At 45.3% G+C, this 24,341-nt stretch overlaps 1 protein-coding gene and 1 pseudogene across 3 annotated transcripts; one reads left to right on the top strand and one right to left on the bottom strand.

The window, feature by feature from the left end:
* The first annotated feature begins 5,295 nt into the window (after positions 1-5,295).
* On the top strand, positions 5,296-13,177 carry LOC112227321 (annotated as a pseudogene).
* A 1,036-nt stretch (positions 13,178-14,213) lies between these two features.
* LOC112226613 (dynein, cytoplasmic 1, intermediate chain 2a-like) lies at positions 14,214-23,100 on the bottom strand. Of its 3 annotated transcripts, none has more exons than XM_042308234.1 (16): positions 22,867-23,100; positions 19,867-19,984; positions 19,510-19,564; positions 19,283-19,345; positions 18,894-19,018; positions 18,677-18,781; positions 18,418-18,580; positions 18,234-18,333; positions 17,948-18,073; positions 17,716-17,862; positions 16,097-16,210; positions 15,875-16,008; positions 15,638-15,782; positions 15,339-15,479; positions 15,162-15,263; positions 14,214-15,041 (listed from the first exon to the last, which is right to left on the bottom strand). In XM_042308234.1, exons 1-16 carry the CDS (start codon positions 22,984-22,986, stop codon positions 14,928-14,930), a joined length of 1,872 nt encoding a protein of 623 aa, XP_042164168.1. In that variant the 5' UTR covers positions 22,987-23,100; the 3' UTR covers positions 14,214-14,927. The 3 variants fall into 3 exon arrangements, with proteins under 3 accessions (XP_042164168.1, XP_024246833.1, XP_024246834.1); XM_024391065.2 differs by having other exon boundaries at positions 14,216-15,041; positions 15,138-15,263; XM_024391066.2 differs by lacking the exon at positions 19,283-19,345 and having other exon boundaries at positions 14,217-15,041; positions 15,138-15,263.
* Between the last annotated feature and the right edge of the window lie 1,241 nt (positions 23,101-24,341).

Genomic DNA, 24,341 nt, shown 5'->3' with positions numbered 1-24,341 from the left:
GAGAGGAGTAGCTGGACCAGGAAGAGGGGTAGTTGGACCAGGGAGAGGAGTAGCTGGACCAGGGAGAGGGGTAGTTTGACCAGGTAGAGGAGTAGCTGGACCAGGCAGAGGAGTAGTTGGACCAGGCAGAGGAGTAGCTGGACCAGGAAGAGGGGTAGTTCGACCAGGGAGAGGAGTAGCTGGACCAGGGATAGGAGTAGTTGGACCAGGGATAGGAGTAGTTGGACCAGGCAGAGGAGTAGCTGGACCAGGGATAGGAGTAGTTGGACCAGGCAGAGGAGTAGCTGGACCAGGGAGAGGGGTAGTTCGACCAGGGAGAGGAGTAGCTGGACCAGGCAGAGGAGTAACTGGACCAGGCAGAGGAGTAGCTGGACCAGGCAGAGGAGTAGCTGGACCAGGCAGAGGAGTAACTGGACCAGGCAGTGGAGTAGCTGGACCAGGGAGAGGAGTAGTTGGACCAGGACAAGGGAGATGGAGAGGTAGGGGGAGAGGAGTAAGAATGCACGGTGGTGTTCAAAGGAGAGTAAGAGCTGTTGTCACTGATGAAATAAGAGCCACCATCATAGACCCTGTGATAAACCGTGTTCTATCACTGAGAGAGGCTGGTGAAAAAGTCCAGCCTAATACTATGGTCTATCACTGAGAAGAGGCTGGTGAAAAAGTCCAGCCTAATACTATGGTCTATCACTGAGAGAGGCTGGTGAAAAAGTCCAGCCTAATACTATGGTCTATCACTGAGAAGAGGCTGGTGAAAAAGTCCAGCCTAATACTATGGTCTATCACTGAGAGAGGCTGGTGAAAAAGTCCAGCCTAATACTATGGTCTATCACTGAGAAGAGGCTGGTGAAAAAGTCCAGCCTAATACTATGGTATATCACTGAGAGAGGCTGGTGAAAAAGTCCAGCCTAATACTATGGTCTATCACTGAGAGAGGCTGGTGAAAAAGTCCAGCCTAATACTATGGTCTATCACTGAGAAGAGGCTGGTGAAAAAGTCCAGCCTAATACTGGACCCATGCAATCATGGGTCTATCACTGAGAGAGGCTGGTGAAAGAGTCCAGCCCAATCTCAGATGGTCAACCTTGGCTTCCGTTATCCAGAATTTTCAGCAAACCAATAGGTAAGTAATGCATTTCACAAAGGCTTCTTCTATCATTACTGTTGCTATGTCCCACAGTAACTGTAGGCCACCAGTCCCAATGCAAATACATATGTTGTATTTTTGTTCCTCTAAAGGACGCAACGTCTTTCTCTCTCTGGGGGAGAAGAGGAAAGCTCATCAGTGAAAACCAAGAGCATGCCATTGTAGGATTGGTCATTGCAGACAATGCAATTAAAAGTGAGAGAAATTCAGACCAGAATTGTAGAGGACAACCTGGTATTTCACAGTGTGGAAAGCATCAGGCTCCCATCGCTCAGACTCTGACCAAGCACAGAGTTGGAATGAAACAGTTGTACACAGTTCCTTTTGAAAGGGACAGTGAGTGGGTTAAGTAACTCCGGCACCAATATGTCCAGGTATGGTGTCCATCCAATATGTCTTGTTCTATAGTGAGTTTTACACTATTCTACTCTACATGTAAACATGGGTTACAGCACATATAGTAGGACACACTGAAAATAATTTACACATAGTGTTTGATTTCTTTCAGAATCATGGAGTTGGAGGCTAATCAGACCCCACATTAAATCATTTATGTAGACGAGGCAGGGTTTAACCTTTCAAAAACACATAGGTGGGGAAGAAACGTCATCGGGAAAAGTTAATGGGAAAAGTTAATGTGCCCGGTCAAACATCACAATGTGTGCTGCAATCTCGAGTGCTGGTTTGGTCCTGCAGAAATGCCAGATTGGTCCCTACAACACTGAGCGCCTTTTGTTTTTAGATGACCTCCACCAACAACTGGTGCCAGAAGCAGAAAGAGAACAGCTGGGAGGAAACATGAGGACATTTATGATTGCATGGGACAATGTAGCATTCCACCAATCACAAACTGGTCTGCAGCCCATCCAAAAATGGTTTCCCTTTTCCTCCCCCCCTACTCGCCTTTCCTCAACCCCATTGAGGAATGTTTTTCTACCTGGAGGTGGAAAGTGTATGATCATCGGCCACATGACCAAATGTCCCTCCTGGATGCAATGGAAGCCGGCTGCAGAGACATCTCAGCTGAAGACTGCCAGGGTTGGATAAGGCATGACAAGCGTTTCTATCCAAGGTGCAGAGACATCTCAGCTGAAGACTGCCAGGGGTGGATAAGGCCTGCCAAGCGACATCTCTATCCAAGATGCATAGACATCTCAGCTGAAGACTGCCAGGGGTGGGTAAAGCCTGCCAAGCGTCTCTATCCAAGATGCATAGACATCTCAGCTGAAGACTGCCAGGGGTGGATAAGGCATGACAAGCGTTTCTATCCAAGGTGCAGAGACATCTCAGCTGAGGACTGCCAGTGGTGGATAAGGCATGACAAGCGTTTCTATCCAAGGTGCAGAGACATCTCAGCTGAAGACTGCCAGTGGTGGATAAGGCATGACAAGCGTTTCTATCCAAGGTGCAGAGACATCTCAGCTGAGGACTGCCAGTGGTGGATAAGGCATGACAAGCGTTTCTATGCCAAGGTGCAGAGACATCTCAGCTGAAGACTGCCAGTGGTGGATAAGGCATGACAAGCGTTTCTATCCAAGATGCAGAGACATCTCAGCTGAAGACTGCCAGGGGTGGGTAAGGCATGACAAGCGTCTCTATCCAAGGTGCAGAGCCATCTCAGCTGAAGACTGCCAGGGGTGGGTAAGGCATGACAAGCGTTTCTATCCAAGGTGCAGAGACATCTCAGCTGAAGACTGCCAGGGGTGGGGCATAAAGCCTGCAGAGACATCTCAGCGACTCTAAAGCCTGCCAAGCGTCTGACAAGCGCTATCCAAGGTGCAGAGACATCTCAGCTGAAGACTGCCAGGGTTGGATAAGGCATGACAAGCGTTTCTATCCAAGGTGCAGAGACATCTCAGCTGAAGACTGCCAGGGGTGGATAAGGCATGACAAGCGTCTCTATCCAAGGTGCAGAGACATCTCAGCTGAAGACTGCCAGGGGTGGATAAGGCATGACAAGCGTCTCTATCCAAGGTGCAGAGACATCTCAGCTGAAGACTGCCAGGGGTGGGTAAGGCATGACAAGCGTCTCTATCCAAGGTGCAGAGACATCTCAGCTGAAGACTGCCAGGGGTGGGTAAGGCATGACAAGCGTTTCTATCCAAGGTGCAGAGACATCTCAGCTGAAGACTGCCAGGGGTGGGTAAAGCCTGCCAAGCGTCTCTATCCAAGGTGCATAGCGAGAGACGACATAAGATGTGACGTGGACGAGACTGATGAAGATGGTATAGATTAGAGCAGGACTGCATTTTTGTGTTTTTTTTTCCCTTCTGTGCCTTGTTTTTACTGTAATTGTGTTTTATTTTGTACACATTTGGAACCAAAGGCCATGTATGTTGGATGTGTTGTTGATCACTGGCAGCAATTTTATGTTGCTAATAAAGCTTTTACGGCAGCAATTCCGTCACTTACAAAAAGAAATTGTACTGTACATTCTATGAAGTAAATATGACTCATTCACTTTTAGATAGTATGTTGCCAAAAATGCACACATTAGACACTCAACCCAAAAAATGTAGAGTGGTTTACAGTAAAAGGAAACTGAATTATAAAAAACAATGGATTTTATATTGTCTATTGTCTGCAGGTAGAACTGAAACATGAAAAGTAATGCAGTTTTCGCAAATCCATCAAACAGATAAATGTGCTTTTTGATCATCTGTTGCTAAATGATGCTCTCTGGTGCATTTTAAATATTGAGAGCAGGCTCCTGTAGTTGTATTTAAAAAAAATATATACATAAAAAAAATGGCTATTATTAGATTACTGCTTCAGGGTTTCCAGTCTACCAGGTTGAGTGAGTTTCAGTCTCAGACAGAGCCTACAGGTCTTTAAATAATTGGTTGATGTGTAGCCTATAGGTCTATGCATGCAGAATACACCTGGTTTATTATTCGTTTTCCCAAACTCAAAATGATGTGTGGCCAGGTTCATTGGTCAAATGATCTGGATTGTGGTCAGTGAGTTGGTCTGTTTTCAGGCTCCGATTTCAAACCTGTGCAAAAAGACGTATCCTTACAACATCTACGGAATGCTCAAACCATGGAATGTTGGCACACGATTACTACAGCTAACACACCTTTTTTTTTAACAAAAAAAGACAGGTGGGACACACTGCACTAGACTAGCGGGTTTGTTGCAATCGTCTCAAATTGCACCGGAGCTCGCTTTTTGATTTAATTTATTTGGAATTCTCCAGTGAAAGCGTTTGCGCCAGCGACTATACGTGACGTCAAAACCAGTATGGCGTTCGAGGTGACTTCGGCATTGCTTGCTTTACGTTTATAGAAATCGTTTTTAATGTAGTCTACGTGCTTTATCTGTTTCGTTGTACATGGTTTCTGGGATAATTTGACTGCGCTAACGCCCGGTCTCTGGCCTTGAATGAACAGCCACAAACCCAGTTGGCGATAAGGGCTAGCAGCTGTATCTTTTGATTATCATTGCAATACTACAGCTAACTGGCAATATTGTGCAATAATGACAACCGCATCACTCAACTGCCCACTCGTCTGATCTATTCTTTGCGGTTTTAAACCCAACGAGTCATTTGGAATGGTTTGTGTCTTCATCTGAGTAGATAGCTATAAGAATAGCAACACAACTTGGAAACAGTTAACTACTGTCGTTAGTTAGAAACACTGTTTTTCATGGTCAACTCGCCTACACAGTAATAGCTTGTGTGATGTTTTTTTTTTCTCCATTAGCATTCGTTTTGACAAGTAATTGTCGGTCTCGTATGATCGCAATCTTTCAAGTCCTCTGCCTGCTTTTGAAATATTTTAATTAGTTATTTCTAATTGCAAGGACACAACCTCAAGAGGCATTCCAGTTTTATCCAATTGTCACCAGCTAGATAATATTTATTACTGATAACGTTAGTTGTCATCAACCAAAACTGCTGATCTGTTTGCATTCAGCTATATAAATACGTTCACTGTGTTTTCGCTGCACAACGTCATATGATGCGTTAAATACAGCGTTTTCCAAACTCGGTGCATGTTTTTTATTTCCTTAACACTACACAGCTGATTCAAATGATCAAAGCTAGATGATTCGTTGATTATTTCAATCAGCTGTGTGGCGAGAACCAAAACGTGCACCGAGTTTGGGAAACGTTACCTTAACGTTATACTATTATTCGTATTGCTTGGCAGGTGCAATCCACCAAACGAGCGGACCCGAACGAGCTGAAGGTTATTTTTCAGAAGGTAAGAACATCTCTGGTTGTCCTTCACCTTTACGCCTGCTGTAGAGTTCATTTCAGTGTGGAAAGATTTTGGGCTAGGGTCAACTAATTAGAGGTCTGACATCATTTAGCTTGCGGGTGTCTTGTGAGGAGCTGTGTGACTGAATCCCCTACCACGCACAGTGCTTGATTTGGGCAGAAGTTCGCTGGAGTTGAATACCGGAATCTCACAATGTTCTGCTGCTTGAACTCTTGATCTTCTTGCGGAATTATTAGCTCAAAAGTATTGTGGAGCGCCTACACCTAAATATAAACCCACAATGAGTACCGACACCCATTTCAGTCCAAGTCGAGCACCGCACACACACACTACAGTGCCACACACTTAATTCAATGGCTACTTATTTAGACTATTTTCTACATTGTAGAATAATAGTGAAGACAAACTATGAAATGACACATGGAATCATGTAGTAACCAGGAAATATTTTAGATTTATCAGAGTAGCCACCCTTTGCACAATCTTGGCATTCTCTCAACTAGCTTCATCAGGAATGCTTGAGAATGCCAAGCGTGTGCAACAGCTTTCAAGGTGGCTATTTTGAAGAATCTCAAATATAATTTTCATTTGTCTAACACTTTTTTGGGGGGTTACTACATGATTCAATATGTGTTATTTTGTTGTTTTTTAACCCTGGAATGGGGTAGGTGTGTCCAGACTGTATGTCTCACCTTGCAAGATGAGTGTGGGGCAGCAGATTGTACATTAGGCTCTACAGTGAGGTCCTGAGCGGGAACCTGAGCGAAGACTCTTCTATAGTGTATTCTCTGTTGTATACTGTAGTTTCATGATGTTGTGCTTCAACGACACGCCCTCACACTTTTGATAGCAGTCAGTGCCTCGTGTGGGTTAACAAAGCTGGTGAAGACAGGTGGGCTTTACACAAATGTCTAAAGATGTCTCTCAAGGTGTTGGAGAGGTTACATAAAGAGACAAGAAAAATATTCTGCAAAATTCCTTGTCTGAGGGATTGGACACGGAACCCTTTATAAATATCAAGTCATTCATAATTATTTTTATTTTTTTGGAAGTTATATTTAGAGTGATGGCCTATTTTATTAATTGTTCATGGCTTGTTTGTAGATATTTCAGTTATTCACTGCCTTAACAAAATCAATGCCACATTACCTCATCACACTCAACCACCTTAGCATGCCAGTGTGATGGGTGAGGTCAAGGACCCTTTCTGTCCTAATCCACCTTCAGTATGTCAGTGTTTAGCAGGAAACCCAAAGTGACACTGTCTATTTCTGTTTTAACCCATCCCCCCAGCATGCCAGTGTTGTGGATGCAGATGGTGAGAAGTTGATGACCCCAGGGGACTTTGTGCAGAAGTACCTGGGCCTCCACACACAGATCCACCACAACCCCAAAACTGTCCAGCTCATCGCCGGTGTAGCCGACACAACCAAGGACGGGTGAAGAGCTGCCTACGTTAACTCTCTCTCGCTCTCTCGCTCTCTCGCAAGTACATGGTTAACAGTTGATTATGCTTAGACTGCTGTCTCCCTCATTCTATTTGTCTCCTGTTGTGCTCCCTCTCCACATCAACCATGGGAGATTGTTTTCATTGTGCAGAAGGCTCCTGCAGTAATGAATGATAGAGGTTTCATACCCACACATATACAATGGTGATGCTTAGATCAGTTAATTAGGATGTTATTTGGTCTAAGAACAGAAGCTGCCTTAATGGGTGCTTATAGATTAGATTATACACACTGCACAAGCTCTTTCAATACACTTAATCCACTCTTATGAGATAGGCTTAAATAGTTAATGATTCTGACAACATTTACTCCTTCAAGGTCAAATGTCTCAAAGTAACAGGTGTGCCTTTTTTTAATGGTTAGGATTCAGCGCTCTCATCACCCGGGTTTGATTCCTGGTCAGGGAACTAATGTTTTGAGTGGCAGGTAGCCTAGTGGTTAGAGCATTGGGCCAGTAACCAAAAGGTTGCCGGATCGAATCCCCGAGCTGACAAGGTCAGAACGACAGATTTTTACCCTGAACAAGGCCTACCGGGGAACAGTGGGGTACCTGCCAACATTGTAAATAAGAATTTGTTCTTAACTGACTTGCCTCGCTAAATGAAGGTTAAAAAAATACAAACGTAAACAGTAAAAATACTAAGTAAAGTTTGTAACCTAGGTCAGTCATGTAATGGATACAAGTGTGTGTGTCTTGCAGGGGGATGAAGCACATGTCTGTCATTCAGCGCTGTTTAAAAGTAACAACCTACAAGCAGCTAGTCTTTTCACTTAAGTCTCTAGAGAAATGACCTGAAATCCATTACAATTGGTTTACACTATTTGAAATGCATGGAGTCATTTTGAAGAAGTAGTGATCAGTGCATGGCCTAATTTCTCCCTACATCACTGCTGACATTTTATTATGTTTCAGTAAAAACTGAACCTTTCTCCTTCTGATTGAATATGTATCTGAAGCGTTGTCCTTCATGAAATCGCGCATATTGTTTTAACGTTGCTTCTCTCTCTTTCTTAAAAAAACACACAGGCTGATCTCATTCCAGGAGTTCTTGGCATTTGAGTCAGCGCTGTGTGTTCCGGACGCTCTCTTTATCGTAGTCTTCCAGTTGTTTAACAAGACCGGCACTGGAGACATCTCCTTTGGTATGTACGTGACTGTGTGTGTGTTGGGGTGGTGGCGTTACCTGCTTTCAACTGTTTCCAGCCCCCAAAAGAATGCACATATGTGACGTAGTACACAATTTTCGGGGACCACTTTTAGCTCGTGAGCAGCGCTTCTTTCAGAACTACTGGCTAAAAAGTAGACCAGTACCAGAGAATCTTTATTTAACTTTTTTTTTAATAGGATTATTCTTTGAGACTTGGCACACTAATATGCTCTCTTATATACACACACACACACTCTCATTCAAACACACTTTTTAGTGCGTGTGCGCATATGGCACGCCTAATTAAAGGGAACCAATTATGGTTCGTTAGTACAGTCACTCAGCCTGAAGGCCACTGTTTTAATCTGATTTATGAATATAGGTTAACGCTGGTCTGTCATAGACTGAGCAGAACCGATTATTGTCCCGGTGTTCACACATGCACAGAAGGAAAGTGCGAGATGATGCGAAGACGTTTTTAAAATGGCACAACTAATATGGCCGCCGTTCCTCCCCGTCACATAACGTTGCATTGAATGGGAATGTCCATTCTGCTCATTCTAATTCTATGGTTCTCTCGATCTGTCCATCCCTCAAACAGAGAATGTGCGGGACATCTTCAGCCAGACCACTGTGCACCACCACATCCCCTTTAACTGGGACTGTGAGTTCATCTGCCTGCACTTTGGACACGACCGCAAGAAAAGCCTCGGCTACCTCGAGTTCACCCAGTTTCTACAGGTATACACTCAGTCATGCATGCACACGCTCCATGGCGCTCACGCGGTGACATATTGCACGTGTGAAATTCCCATAGCATAACAACACGGCATGAACGTGTGTAATTGCAAGAAATTTGCTTTAAAACTCCGTGTTCTCTCAGCGCTGTGGCAAATGTGTAGAAAATGTAGCTTCATAAAACGGCCCCGTTTTGTCTCCGGGCCAAGAGGAGGGCATCTAAAACTATGCCAGTGGCCTCGCCCGCTACCACAGCCCATGTGAACTTTGCCACCACTGTTGAAAAATATCCTAGGGCAAGCACTGCACACGCTCTTCTCTACCTACAGGAGTTGCAGTTGGAGCATGCGCGCCAGGCCTTTGCCCAGAAGGACAAGAACAAGAGCGGCACCATCTCTGCCATGGACTTCAGTGACATCATGGCCACAATCCGACACCACATGCTTACAGTGTTTGTGGAGGAAAACCTGGTTTCGGTAAGAGCGAGTGTATGATAAGAGTGTTAACAAACAGGGGAAGTAATAGAGAGGGCGTCCCTGTTCTAACGCCTTCCTCTGTGCGATTGTCCTCCCAGGCTGCGGGGGGCAGCACCTCTCACATGGTCAGCTTCTCCTACTTCAACGCCTTCAACGCTCTGCTCAACAACATGGAGCTGATCCGCAAGATCTATAGCACGCTGGCCGGAACCCGCAAGGACACACAGGTCACTCAAGGTAACATGCGTGCACCTTAACCTATACAGGCCCTTGCGTATACCCACACACACATTCCCATCGTATACCCCCCCACACACACACTGTACTGACACAGCCACACTGGTCAGAAGTGCTCCAGACGTGAGAGGAGTAGCGTGATCCCACTTTGCCAGTCTGTCAGCAGGGGAACTGTCATTGGCAAGCTCTCTCAATCTCTCTGCAGTATGTGTGGATGCACAGCGTGTGTTATGCAGACTATTAACCCATCTCTCTCTAGAGGAGTTTGCCCATGCTGCGAACAAGTTTGGCCAGGTCTCTCCCATGGAGATTGAAATCCTGTACCAGCTTTCAGGCCTACACTCCCACTTTGGGTAAACATGCACTGCTCTAAAAGCCTCGTACTGTATACACACCTGTTCAGAGTGTTGTGGTAATGACACGGTGTTGTCTCAGGTGCCTGAACTTTGCTGACATTGAGAGGATAGCCCCGCTGGAGGAGGGAGCGCTGCCCTATCACCTGGCCGAGTTACAGAAACGGGTAAGAGACATGCATTTGTGTGTGACTGCGCGTGAGTGAGTGTGCATGTGAGTAAAACTCTCCTCTCTCTGTGTAGCAGAGCCAGGGTGATGGTTCTAGGTCCGTACTGCTGCAGGCCGCAGAGTCGGCCTACCGGTTCAGCTTGGGCTCCATTGCTGGAGGTGAGGGACTGGGGGTGAGGTGAGGGACTGGGGGTGAGGGACTGGGGGTGAGGTAAGGAATATTTTCATGGAATATATCCACCCCCACCCCCCAAATACAAATTGACTTGGTTTTAAAAAATATATAAAAAAATCCTAGTTTCAATAGCACTTAGGTGTGTGTCTCCTAGCTATGGGAGCTACGGCAGTGTATCCGATAGACTTGGTGAAGACCAGGATGCAGAACCAGAGGAGTACAGGCTCGTTCTTAGGAGAACTGATGTACAAGAACAGTTTTGACTGTGCCAAGAAGGTGCTGCGCTACGAAGGCTTCTTTGGATTCTACAGAGGTACGGACGGACACTGTGCATTCTTGGTTGCTCTCCTGCTTGCTTTTCCTACCCTCTTTGCTGCTGTTTTCCTCCCCTCTTTGCTGCTGTTTTCCTCCCCTCTTGGCTGCTGTTTTACCTCTTTCCATCTCTCCCGTCCCTATTTTATTTTTATTTTTTCTCCTTCAGCCAATCACGATTGACGTGCACCTTAAGATAACGCAACACGTATTTTGTTGAAGACATGCCTGACTAGTCTCTCTGTAGTACTTATTTGCTCATTTATCCCCTCGCTCTCTGTTCTCCCTGTAGATGAATGACTTTGTGAGAGATAAGTTCACTGGTAAAGACGACACCATTCCCTTCGCTGCTGAGGTGCTGGCCGGAGCCTGTGTGAGTATGACCCGACGACCAAACCTGTTCCTGTCAAACTTCCCAACTCTAAACGCGTCCCATTCTGTTCTACCTGAATGGGACGCTGTGGTAGCCTCCCCTCCCTCCATGTCTTTCGCACTCATTTCACCTTCTGTCTCTCTCTCTGCAGGCAGGGGGTTCCCAAGTGGTCTTTACGAACCCGCTGGAGATTGTCAAGATCAGACTGCAGGTGGCAGGAGAGATCACGACAGGACCCAGAATTGGCGCCCTCAGTGTCATCCGAGACCTTGGCTTGTTCGGCCTCTACAAGGTAGGCGTGTGTGGCCATTACGTCTGGTGCCATTGTTCTTGTATTTTGGTAAACGAAAGCCATTTTGATTGAATGTAATGTCTTTTTGTTTACTTGTGTATGTAGGGTGCTAAAGCATGTTTATTGCGAGACATCCCGTTCTCAGCCATCTTCTTCCCAGTGTATGCCCACACCAAGGCTCAGTTTGCCGACGAGCAGGGTAGACTAGGCCCGTTACAGCTGCTAGCTTCTGGAGCCATCGGCGGTACACGCGCTTCACAGACCTATTCACACTTTCTATTCTACTTGATTTGATTGTCAAAAACAGTCATGGCCTCAAGTGACACCCTTTCTAACTCCATTTCCCAGGCATCCCTGCTGCCTCCCTGGTGACACCTGCTGATGTCATCAAGACACGCCTGCAGGTAGCGGCGAGGGCGGGACATACCACCTACACTGGAGTCATGGACTGTTTCAGGAAAATCACGCAGGAGGAGGGATTCGGAGCACTGTGGAAGGGAGCTGGAGGTGTGTGTTGTGGTGTTTGTCTGTCAAAGTGACTACACAAACTTTCTCTGTCTCGCTCTCTTCCCCCCCCACCAGCTCGAATTCACAGTTTTTCTCTGTCTCAGCGGTGGTTATATGTGGACTTCGGAGGACAGTGAGTACATGCGCGTGCGCACACTGTTATAACTCAAGATACCACTGTTAGTTAAGCTCCAATGTCTCATTTTCCTTCTATCTTTCCCCAGTCGTCCGGCGGGGTCTGAGCCCACTCCTAAATCTCGTGTCTCTGAGCTTCCTCCGGTCAGTGCTGACCACGTGGGAGGCTACCGTCTGGCCGTGGCCACCTTCGCTGGCGTGGAGAACAAGTTTGGCCTCCACCTGCCCAAGTTCAAGTCCTCTGGAGTGCTCGCCATTCACCCTGACCCCGTTGACCCCTCTTCCCCCTAAAGACTAGCCTCTAACTGCCTGCCACCACCACTCCACTAAGGGCTATGCACTTAGACAGACATGCATACTGATCAACACACACATTTTGAGGGGCCATGTACACCGATATGCACACACGTACAGTCCTAGGGGCCATGTGCACAGCTATAAACACCAACACCCCAGGGTCTACTCTAGTGCTCTAACCCTGGTTCTGGAGACATAACTGTAGGTCCATTGTTGAAGCAGGCATTAACCTGAACACTACTGTTGGATCTTCAGTGGCTCTCCTTTTCTTTCCATTCTGCTTTTCATATGAAATCAGTGGTTTGAAAGGAGCATTCTCTTTCTCTCTTATGAATAACTGATTATAATTTTTTTTTGGGGGGGGGGGCTACTATGATTGGACAGTGTGTGGGAGATATTTGATTGGACGGCATGTGGAAGGCTTTACTCTTGAGTGGGCCTTGCACAGGAAGTTGCTGTACAGAGACGTGACACAGCTGGAAAGGAACATTACTGATGTTAGAGCAATATTAATGTAACATTGGAGAACAATGTTATGGTAATGTTAGCGCAACGTTTCAGTTACAGAAATGTTGCGGTAATGTTAAAAAGCAACGTGACTCATGTTGGAGTTACGTTAGATTGACGTTGGGCCTCTCTTGAGAATCACTCTTACTGATCTACAGACCTTTTCAAACTGTTTGAGGAGAATCATCGGCAAAGGATTAGTTAACTTAGTCATTTGGTGTATTTTATTGAAATAAACAATTGATTTAATTTCACACCTGAAAATATTTTATCGAGGAGAATGAACAGCAAAAATGGCCAAGCAAAAGCTAACCAATAGTTTTGGTGGAAAACTAGATAAAAAGTCATTAGATGCACAACATATCTATACAGAGTTTGGTAAACTCCAACAAAGAATAATGTTGTGACAAAAGTCTTGTTGGAATACTAACTAGAATTCGGTACCCAACGTGGAGGATAGTTTCAGAAGGCACTGTACATGAAGTTTGGCAAAGTGTTCAGACCCCTTATGTTATAGCCTTATTCTAAAATTGTTAAATAGTCGCCCCCCACCCCCCTCAATCTACACACAATACCTCCATGACAAAGCAAAAACTAATTTGTAGACATTTTTGCTAATTTATTAACGGAAATATGACATTTGCATAAGTATTCAGACCCTTTACTCAGTACTTTGTAGAAGCACCTTTGGCAGTGATTACAGCATCAAGTCTTGGGTATCACGCTACAAGTTTGGCACATCTGTATTCGGAGTCTATTCCATTTTTCTCTGCAGATCCTCTCAAGCTCTGTCAGGTTGGATGGGGAGCACAGCTATTTTCAGGTCTCTCCAGAGATGCTCTGGCTGGGCCACTCAAGGACATTCAGAGACTTGTTCCGAAGCCACTTCTGCGTCGTCTTGGCTGTGTGCTTAGGGTTGTTGTCCTGTTGGATGGTGAACCTTCGCCCCTGTCTGAGGTCCCTGAGTACTCTGGAGCAGGTTTTCGTCAAGGATCTCTCTGTACTTTGCTCAGTTCATCTTTCCCTTGATCTTCCTGTCATTGAAAAACATCCCAACAGGATGATGCTGCCACCCACATGCTTCACCGTAGGGATGATGCCAAGTTTCCTCCATGGTGCGTGGCATTCAGGCCAAAGAGTTCAATCTTGGTTTTATCAGACCAGAGAATCTGCTCCCCCCAATTGCTCAGTTTGGCCGGGTGGCCAGCTCTAGGAAGAGTCTTGGTGGTTCCAAACATCCATTTAAGAATGACGGAGGCCTGTTTTTTTGGGGGACCTTCAATGCTGCAGACATTTTTTTTGGTACTCTTTCCCCAGATCTGTACCTCGATACAATCCTGTCTCGGCACTCTACGGACAATTCCTTCGACCTCCATGGCTTGGTTTTTGCTCTGACATGCACTGTCAACCGTGGGACCTTATATAGACAGGTGTGTGTGCCTTTCCAAATCATTTTCCAATCAATTGAATTTACCACAGGTGGACTTCAAGTTGTAGAAGCATCTCAAGGATGATAAATGGAAACAGGATGCACCTGAGCTCAATTTCGAGGGTCTGAATACTAATGTAATTTAAGGTATTTCTGTTTTATTTTTGCGACAATATCTAAACCTGTTTTTGCTTGTCGATTGCTGAGGATTTGCATTTATTTAATGTTTTAAAATAATGCTGTAACAAAATGTGGATAAAGTCAAGGGGTCTGAATACTTTCCGGAGGCACTGTACTGTATCTATGGCTCTGCTTGGGTCCACATCTTCGTATGAGGGAAGACTTCATTATTCATGTTTTCAGGAAGGAGACCGAAACTGTTTCCCTATTAAGAGACCTACAGGTACATTACATTTTCAAAGAGAAAGTAATAACTTTGGTTCATAACTTGCCATGAAGAATATTTTTAGTTAATTTAAAAAGCCTTTTTTTTTGTCTTGGATATTAGTAACGCTATCTGCAGAAATATGTAATATGTGCAACCGAATGTGATAATTGTTGCTATAAAAGCATGGATAAATAAAATTGTTGCTAAAAATCTGAGGACATGGCTGTCCTTGTCTATGAAGGTTGGAATGCGCATAGCATGGGTGATGGTGAAGAACATCAGTTAAACACATCGTCAGCCCATAGGGAACATGCATACGTCTGGAAAATGTACAAATACAAAGTAGTGAAAAGGTGTTTTGCATATTTAGAAAAGGACGAGTTGGAGCTGTGGCCAGAGCTGTCGACGTTCTAGAACCCTGAGGGATAGACATCATGCCTGCTCCAACCAGAGGGAGGATTTGGAAGCAACGGGGGCGTGGTCCCCAAAGTAACCCTGTTACCATGGTGATCAGGCGAGTAGGCGCTGCGCGGCGAGCTCGTCTCCTTCGTCTCGGTTCTCGTTGATCTCCACGAGCGTGCGCACAAAACGGGTCCACTCATCTGCCTTGGGCACACAGATTCGCTGTGGAAACGAGAGAATATACACACACATGGGTTACACACAGGTATGACATGTACAGTATATCAAGAGCTGTAGTATAAGGGATGAATCTCTCGCCTCTCCTACGTCGTAGACCAGCACCTGCCCGTCTGAGTCTCCTGTAGCGATTTCTCTCCCTGAGTGAGCCCACCGCACACGGTTCAGAGCAGGAGACCCATTCACAACCACACTGGCACTGGGCACCTAGGGCACGCACAATGTTGCATTGTTCATATGCATATCTGTTGTTTTGCACCGTGTGTAGAAATGTGTGTGTACCTCTGTGTCGTTGTTGAGGTTCCACAGGTCCAGCCGTCCTGATCCATCCACACAGGCGAAGAGGGCGGGGTGAATGGGAGACCACATGACATCATACACATAGTCACAGCTGTCCTCAAACAAATACAGAGGACGGGTACTCTACAGAGAGACAATTGGGAGAAAGGGTAAGTGTGTGTCGCCGCAAAGCACAGTAGGGCCAATGGCCAGCCAGACCCACACAACAACCGGGACCCGCGACACCTGGAGGGAGATCATACTCCACTACGAGGGCTCCCAGAAGAAGATGTGTGTGTTACCTTGGTGGTCCACAGCTTAACGGTCCAGTCGAAGGAAGCAGAGATGAAGAGATGGGAGAAATCCACGGGACCCCCGGCACTGTGACAGCTCAGTCCAGTGACTGGACCGTGGTGTCCCTCAAACACATCACTGATGCCTGCCTTACTGTAGTCCACACAGACACACAAACACAATGTTAGAACACACACACACACATATTGGTGTTGGCCACAAAGCAAAGTTCTGAACACACACACCTCCCGTGGCGGCAGGCGGTGTAGACTGATCCATCTTCACTCCCAACCACAAAGTTGTTGACATCGCCCAGAGGGAATGCCATGGAGGTCACTGATACTGCCTTAGACTGCTTAAACACCAGCTCCAGACTGTCCTGTATCTCACACACACACACAGCAATAAGACTGCCAAAACACGAACTTCGCAATGTCCTAGAACACAAACGCACACTGCAGTCGTACCTGTGGTTGAGACAGCATGTCTAGGTTCCAAGAGCACATCTTTCCGTCAGTAGAGATGCTGATGAGGTTGTGAGCGTTTTGGGTCCCGACCACGTTCACACAGTACACCGGGTGCTGAATATCACAGGACACCGTTAGAAATGGGTGATGTTTCCATGTAGCTAACATGACACAGTCCAGTCTATATTTAGCTGATAGTATCTTGTACCCGCAAAAGAATATCTAAACATTTTCACAATTTGAAAGCTATTGAGCACTCAATGTTGATTACGTGGCCAAAAGTATATGAACATCTCCTTCCAAAATCATGGGCATTAGTATGGAGTTGATCCACTCTTCTGGGAAGGCTTTCCACTAGATGCTGGAACATCACTGCGGGGACTTGCTTCCATTCAGCCACAAGAGCATTAGTGAGGTTGGGCACTGATGTTTGGCGATTAGGCTCGCAGTCGGCGTTCCAGTTCATCCCAAAGGTGTTTGATGGGGTTGAGGTCAGGGCTCTGTGCAGACCAGTTAAGTTCTTCCACACCAATATCTGGCCACTTTAGTTGTGATACAAACCTTATCAAAACATATAGGCCTATGGGCTAGGCTACATGAGGTGTGTGACTATGATTAAACAAAAGGCATTGTTTCTTGCCTTAAACTGGACATCATTCACAAGTGATATATCATTCAGAAGTGATAGGCTAATATTGTCACCCATAAGACTATTCTTGATTTAATCTTGTCTTTGCATGTACTAAATAATATGTGTGTGAAATTTGCTTTGATTTAGAATGGACCATTATATTGTCTCAACAGGGGGAAAAAATACATGTAATCTCTACACTTAAATAGGGAATGGAGGAAGCTTTTCCTGTGGTTAATTGTCATGCCAGGTAGGCTACACTCCTGTTGTAAAGATAAGCAATGTGCTAAATATTAGGAAAGTTGAGAGAAAAATATAATAGGCCTTTACTATAAAAAAACTGATAGAAACCTATTTTTAATAGAGGCCATCACTCTCTTTTTTTAAGCCTTTAGAAATGTGTGCAACATGAGCTCATGGGTTCTCATGAAGTGTTTGATTTGATTTTCGAATACATTTGCATTGATGTCAGAGTGATTAGAGGGACAATAGAGGGCTGAGTACCAGGCAGTTAGCACGTTTTGTAGGCTACTGATGACCATCAGAGCTTGGAGGAGACTAAATTGTCATGTGTAATTTGACTGCCTTCATGATTCGTGACCGCTGGTGTAGCAGTAATACGGTCACCACGACAGCCCTCGTTGCAACCGAGGACAGACGATTTTTACACGCTATGTCCTTTAGCACTGGCTGGTCTCGTTCTGTGAGCTTATGTGGCTTACTACTTTGCAGCTGAGCCGTTGTTGCTCCTAGACGTTTCCACTTCACAATAACAGCACTTACAGTTGACCGGGGCAACTCTAGCAGGGCCGAAATTTGACGAACTGACTTGTTTGCAAGGTGGCATCCTATGAAGGTGCCATGTTGAAAGTCACAGTTCTTCAGTAAGGTTATTCTACTGCCAATGTTTGTCTATGGAGATTGCACGGCGGTGTACTTGATTTTATACACCTGTCAGCAACGTTCCTTTGTAGTGTATATGAGTTACCGTGTGAGCGGATGCAGACAGGGGAGTTCTCTGTACAGATGTTCTTTTGTTGCTCCTGTTGTCCCATAGGACGATCTGGCCTGAGTAAGTCCCACCCACAATCAGGTTAGGATGGAACCTGGCAAACGCCGCTGACATCACCGCAGACTGGGGAAGAGACACAGAGAAGAGAATTATATTCACAGAGAGGTGGTGTGTGTGTGTGTGTGTGTGTGTGTGTGTGTGTGTGTACCTGGCAGTGGAAGGTGTATTCAGGTGTGGTCTTCTTATACTTCATATTCCAGACCAGAGCCACTCCGTCCGGCTCATGAGGAGCATCTTCATTGTTGTTGTAGGAGGCCACCAGCAGTTCAGGGTACTGAAACAAACAGCAGACAGCAGTCAACAGGGGTAAAAACAGAAGTGTATCAGGAATCAAATACACAGATTTGCATGACTCTAACAGAGTCCAACACAAGAGATTATGTAACTCTTTAAAAGATAGGCCCTAATCCGAATCATCACACACACACTCCTACCTGAGGAGACCAGTCCAGACAGGTGACCACTCTGTTCTTGGACCAGCGCTCGTCAGAGAACACCCTACTCAGAGACATCTTAGCCCCCGCCTGCATCTCACTGGAAAGGAAGAAAGAAATATTGAGAGAGAGAGAAATAAGAACACACACCCGAACACACAACTATAGAGACTGTGTGTCTCACCCCTCCTTGTCCTCCAGGTCTCGGCCACTGTAGTCGAAGCAGACGTCCACTCGCTCAGAGAGAACCCGCTCTACAATCCTGCTCCCTCGATCGAAGAAGGCCATGAACTCCTCAGTGTTGAGCAGGTGCATCTTCTCCTCTTCAGTCAGCTCCTTGGGAGGGACTACACACACACACACACACACACGCATGAATATCAGAAGTGGTGTAGGCCAGGGATAGTCAACTTACAGAGGCAGGAGGGTAAAGTCAAGCTCACCTTCTTCCTGCTTCTCCTCCTCATCAGCTTTCTCCTCCTGGGAGTCCTCTGCTGGCTTGGGATCGACCATCTCCTCCTCTTCTTCCTCCTCCTCCTCCTCCTCTGCTACACACGCACGCACACACACCCACAACATCATGCTCACAACAACACAACGTACATTAAAACATTCAAAGTGTGTAGAATTGCCCGCTAACCCATAAAACACAAAGTTTACCTGGTTTAGCCTGGGTGTGTGTTTGTGTATCGGCAGGGGTCTGTGTCTCCTTGGAGTAGGACACCATCTCTTTTGGAGGGAAATCCACCTGGGTCACCTTTGCCATGCCAAGCCTAAAACCTCGCCTGGACAGGAGACACACACATAGTCAGAGAGACACATACAAACTTAAAAACACAGCCACACCATTATACAAACACTCACACTCCACATCCAAACACACCATTACAAACACAAACACTCTACATGTGCTAGCAGACTGCAACGTGTATGATGCTAACAAGGGCCATTCAGGCCCACCAAAGAAATGACCAAGAGGACCAGAAGAGAGGAGCAAAACCACAGCCCAAGTAGGGTAATGTGTCTTATAGAGTAAGAAAGAGAAGAACCCCAGTAGTTCAGAGTCAGAGTACAGCTGCAGAGTAGAGGGGTCAGGATCCCAGGGTAATGTCCTGATACAGCCACAACACACCACCAGGGGGCAGCAGAGAGAGCAGAGAGAGAGCAGGAAGAGAGAGTGAGTAACACAGAAGAAAGAGAGAAAGCTGGCAGGTTAATAATATACACTGAGCATACAAGTACTTCATCACAAATACACACACACACACATACAGACCTAGAGTTTCCATCTCCAGAGTCCTGGCTTCCAGACTCGCTGCCCACTGACTTGGCTGAGGGAGACATAAGGGTAGTGACTAGATAGTGAAACAGACACGTATCCTCTGTTATTACCCTCAGAGGCTGGGCTGTGTGTGGTGGGGGTCAAAGAATGAGGGAGTGAATAATTGAGTGAATGAGAGAGTCAGTTGGTTAGTAGTAAATGACGGGAGAGAAGAAAAGAGAAGAAAAAGTAGGGGACAAGTGGCACGCTGAGGCTTCATGCAAAAATGCTTGTTAAAAAACAGAAGAGTGTGTACGTGTACGTGAGTGTGTGTACGTGTGTGTGTGTGTGTGTGCATGTGTGTGTCTTTACTGTTGGGTATATCAGGGGTGATCCCCACGCTCTGCAGCAGAGCCTCAGCCTCTCTCCTCCTCTTCTCCAGGTCAGAAGAGTCATCTGCTGCACCCCCTTCCCGCTTCGAGTCAGACCCCTACAGGGGGAGAGAGTGGAAGCAGGGAAGAGGGAGAATGGGTAGAAAAGGAGAGGCAGCGTGAGAGGGATCCGTTGAATTGGAGAGACAGGGAAAAAGATCACGTAATAAATACAATATAACCATGTATAAATACTGCATAGGCTATTACATGACACTAATAATAATAATAATAATAATATACTATTTATTTTACTTGTATTTATTCAGGGGAGCCCAATTGAGACCAGGGTCTCATTCTCAATAGTGCCCTGAGAACAAACAATTCACAAATCAACATGATGATACAATAAAACAGCAACAACAAAAAAGAGCGACAAGATACAGAAGATACAGTACGTTTCACAACACAAAAATGATTACAATCAACCAAAAAAAAAATGTGCAAACGTCAGTGGATTCATTCCTCATCAGCGTTCTAAAGTGCCCTATTGTCACCAGGGATTCAAGATGTAACGTGGATTGTAAATTATTCCAAACATAGCGGGTGTTAAAACTAAATGCTGATTTTCCTAGGTTGGTAGAGACACGAGGGACTTCAAGTGTTAGTTAACTAACCCTGTAAGCGGGCTTGGGGAGTCTTGTTTTTATACATTACCAGAGAAGTGAGATATGTTAGAAGCTTGTGCAGCAGACCTTATGTAAACAAAAAGGGGGAAATTAAGTGATCTATGGGAATTTAGAGAGGTCCAGCTGACCTTCTGATCAAGGACGTGGCGGTGATTATTAAACCTGTCAACTGTGGTTTAAAGCGATGCGCGCTACACTGCACCCAAGGGTTTTAGAGTAGCGGCTGCTGCAGTCGGATGAATGGTGACACCATAATCAAGAACTGGCAGGAAGGTTGCCTGTACAACCTGCTTCCTGCTGTTTAAGGAGAGGCATGATCTAAACTCAGCAAAAAAAGAAACGTCCCTTTTTCAGGACCCTGTCTTTCAAAGATAATTTGTAAAAATCCAAATAACTTCACAGATCTTCATTGTAAACACTTTTTCCCATGCTTGTTCAATGAACCTTAAACAATTAATGAACATGCACCTGTGGAACGGTCGTTAAGACACTAACAGCTTACAGACGGTAGGCAATTAAGGTCACAGTTATGAAAACTTAGGACACTAAAGAGGCCTTTCTACTGACTCTGAAAAACACCAAAAGAAAGATGCCCAGAGTCCCTGCTCATTTGCATAAACGTGTCTTAGGCATGCAAGGAGGCATGAGGACTGCAGATGTGGCCAGGGCAATAAATTGCAATGTCCGTACTGTGAGACGCCTAAGACAGCGCTACAGGGAGACAGGACGGATCATCCTCGCAGTGGCAGACCCAGTGTAACAACACCTACACAGGATTGGTACATCCGAACCTCACACCTGCAGGACAGGTACAGGATGGCAACAACAACTACCCGAGTTACACCAGGAACACACAATCCCTCCATCAGTGCTCAGACTGTCCGCAATAGGCTGAGAGAGGCTGGACTGAGGGCTTGTAGGCCTGTTGTAAGGCAGGTCCTCATCAGACATCACTGGCAACAACGTCGCCTATGGGCACAAACCCACCGTCACTGAACCAGACAGGACTGGCAAAAAGTGCTCTTCACTGACGAGTCGTGGTTTTGTCTCACCAGGGGTGATGGTCGGATTTGCGTTTATCGTCGAAGGATTGAGCGTTATACCGAGGCCTGTACTCTGGAGCGGGAGTGATTTGGAGGTGGAGGGTCCGTCATGGTCTGGGGCGGTGTGCCACAGCATCATTGGACTGAACTTGTTGTCATTGCAGGCAATCTCAACACTGTGCATGACATGGAAGACATCCTCCTCCCTCATGTGATACCCTTCCTGCAGGCTCACCCTGACATGACCCTCCAGCATGACAATGCCACCAGCTATACTGCTCGTTCTGTGAGTGATTTCCTGCAAGACAGGAATGTCAGTGTTCTGCCATGGCCAGCGAAGAGCCCGGATCTCAATCCCATTGAGCACGTCTGGGACCTGTTGGATCGGAGGGTGAGGGCTAGGGCCATTCCCCCCAGAAACGTCTGGGAACTTGCAGGTGCCTTGGTGGAAGAGTGGGGTAACATCTCACAGCAAGAACTGGCAAATCTGGTGCAGTCCATGAGGAGGAGATGCACTGCAGTACTTAATGCAGCTGGTGGCCACACCGGATACTGACTGTTACTTTTGATTTTGACCCTCCCCTTTGTTCATGGACACATTATTCAATTTCTGTTAGTCACATGTCTGTGGAACTTGTTCAGTTTATGTCTCAGTTGTTGAATCTTATGTTCATACAAATATTTACACGTTAGGTTTGCTGAAAATAAACGCAGTTGACAGTGAGAGGACGTTTCTTTTTTTGATGAGTTTATTTCTATAAAAGAAGTCTACTTTAAATCTCAGCTTCTTAACTACCCACTAGGTACAAACGTCAATTCAACGTCGATTTCACGTTGGTTCAAAGTAATTTCATTGAAATGACATTGATTCAACCAATGTGTGCGCCCAGTGGGTAGCTAGCTCATCCATATGTTTTTTTAACATAACATTTGTGGAAATCCAAATACCCTGATATTTATAGGCGGCAACCTGCTCGACGAGAGAACCATCCAATGCATAAATGTGTAAACCATCTGAAATATTCCTATGAGAATTAGAAAACACACATTTAGTTTTTGCAGCAATAACTAACCATTTGAAATCAACAAGGGCTTTCTGCAAGGTGACTAAATCAGACTGAATCTCTAGCATAGCCTGGTCAGCAGTAGGGTAGGGTCAGCAATACATTTAATCTACATACAGATGAATGTTACAGGGATGTGAGCCCCCACAACTCCTCCGCATCAAGCCAGCCATTAGCATGTTCTACTTCTCTTCTCTCTACTTACATCCTTCTTCTTGTTCTTCTCCTCCTCCTTTCTCTTCTTTTCCTCTCTGATTTGGGCCAGGCGTTGTTTCTTCCTCTCTAGCTCTGCTTTCAGCTCACTCTTATCCTGTTTATCCGCCATGCTAAAAGAGAGAGGGAACAAGAGAAGTCAATATGAGTTTTGAAGATCTAACTGCTAGCGTGTGTGTGTGATGGTAGCTGCTGGTGGTATCACACTCTAATCATGTGAACACAATGGGATAACTGTTCATGACAATGTGTCCTTTATCTGAGTGTGACATGGAAAATAATATGCTACGCCTATGTTTAGCTGGGTTGTTAGGTTGAACAAACGATTTCGGTCAGATCTTATCATGGGCACAGCACGGGATAGAAATAACCCATACATTTCATATTGATTAATGTAGGCCTACTTTTTGTCTGTTGATTCATGCAGCAGATAGAATCATGAAATTACAACATTAATCAACGGTTTGTTATTAACAGTTCACTGAACACCAAATTAATTAGGTGGTTTATTGGAAACGGGTTGAGTGGGACGTTGAATGATTGGTCACATCACATCTCAGTATGACCATCTGATTCTGCGAGAGCAGGGGCTTGGTCTCTGGCAAACAGTCGTCATCTGAGTCCTGATCGATGCCAAGCTAGCCAGCAACAGAGCACACTGACTGCATTGAAAGACGTCGCTACATTGTACAATAGTAATCTATTTATCCACAAGGCAATGATCTCCTTGTCATTGTTGCAAGGGAAGGGCGTTAGCTAAATAGCTAACGTTACAGCTAACTGGCGATAAATCTGAAAGTGACACTGACAGCTAACCGTAGCAGGGTTGGGTAGGTTACTTTCTAAATGTAATCTGTTACGCTTACTAGTTACCTGTCCAAAACTGTAATCAGTAACGTAACTTTTGGATTACCCAAACTCAGTAACGTAATCTCATTACATTCAGTTACTTTCAGATTACTTTCCCCTTAAAGGGGCATTAGACAAATACAAAAAATGTATGTTACCAATTGAACGACATCTATTGCAGGATAAATAGGATTTATAAATCTGGAAGTATAGATTAGCCAAATGGCTTTACCTTACCATAACCCTAAAACTAAGGACTTATTAGCCAGCCCTACTCTGTTGTTTATGATTTTGTTGTCATGGAGGACTGATTGGGTCATTGAATCGAGATGAGAAAAAAAATGCTGTGCTTATGGAATGGCATGCTTTGAGCACTACTGAAAAGTGCTATTTACATGTGAAAGAGAGTTTTTTTGCTGTAGGCCTATTGTTTAACTTTTGTTGGTGACACTGATATTTTGATAATATACAGCTGTTTAAAGGGCAAATCCACAGATGAAACAAATACAAAACGGCTGCCTGGAGAAATGTAACCACTCTCAGATTAATAGACAGAGCTATGGATGCAAGGACTGACCATCCATGATATCAACACTATTGTTTTAACCATGTTATGAG

This window comes from Oncorhynchus tshawytscha, linkage group LG28, assembly GCF_018296145.1.
Source record: "Oncorhynchus tshawytscha isolate Ot180627B linkage group LG28, Otsh_v2.0, whole genome shotgun sequence".
Lineage (NCBI taxonomy): Eukaryota > Metazoa > Chordata > Actinopteri > Salmoniformes > Salmonidae > Oncorhynchus > Oncorhynchus tshawytscha.
Note: the sequence above shows the minus strand (reverse complement) of the source record. Positions and strands in the feature narration are given on the sequence as shown.

Excerpts from the sequence above, each read along its gene's own strand:
- LOC112226613 (XM_024391065.2), bottom strand. The coding sequence starts at position 22,986 with ATGGCGGATAAACAGGATAAGAGTGAGCTGAAAGCAGAGCTAGAGAGG. Across the intron at positions 17,863-17,947 it reads AATACACCTTCCACTGCCAG|TCTGCGGTGATGTCAGCGGC; the intron begins GTACACACACAC and ends TCTCTTCCCCAG. Across the intron at positions 15,783-15,874 it reads ACCGCCTGCCGCCACGGGAG|TAAGGCAGGCATCAGTGATG; the intron begins GTGTGTGTGTTC and ends TGTGGACTACAG.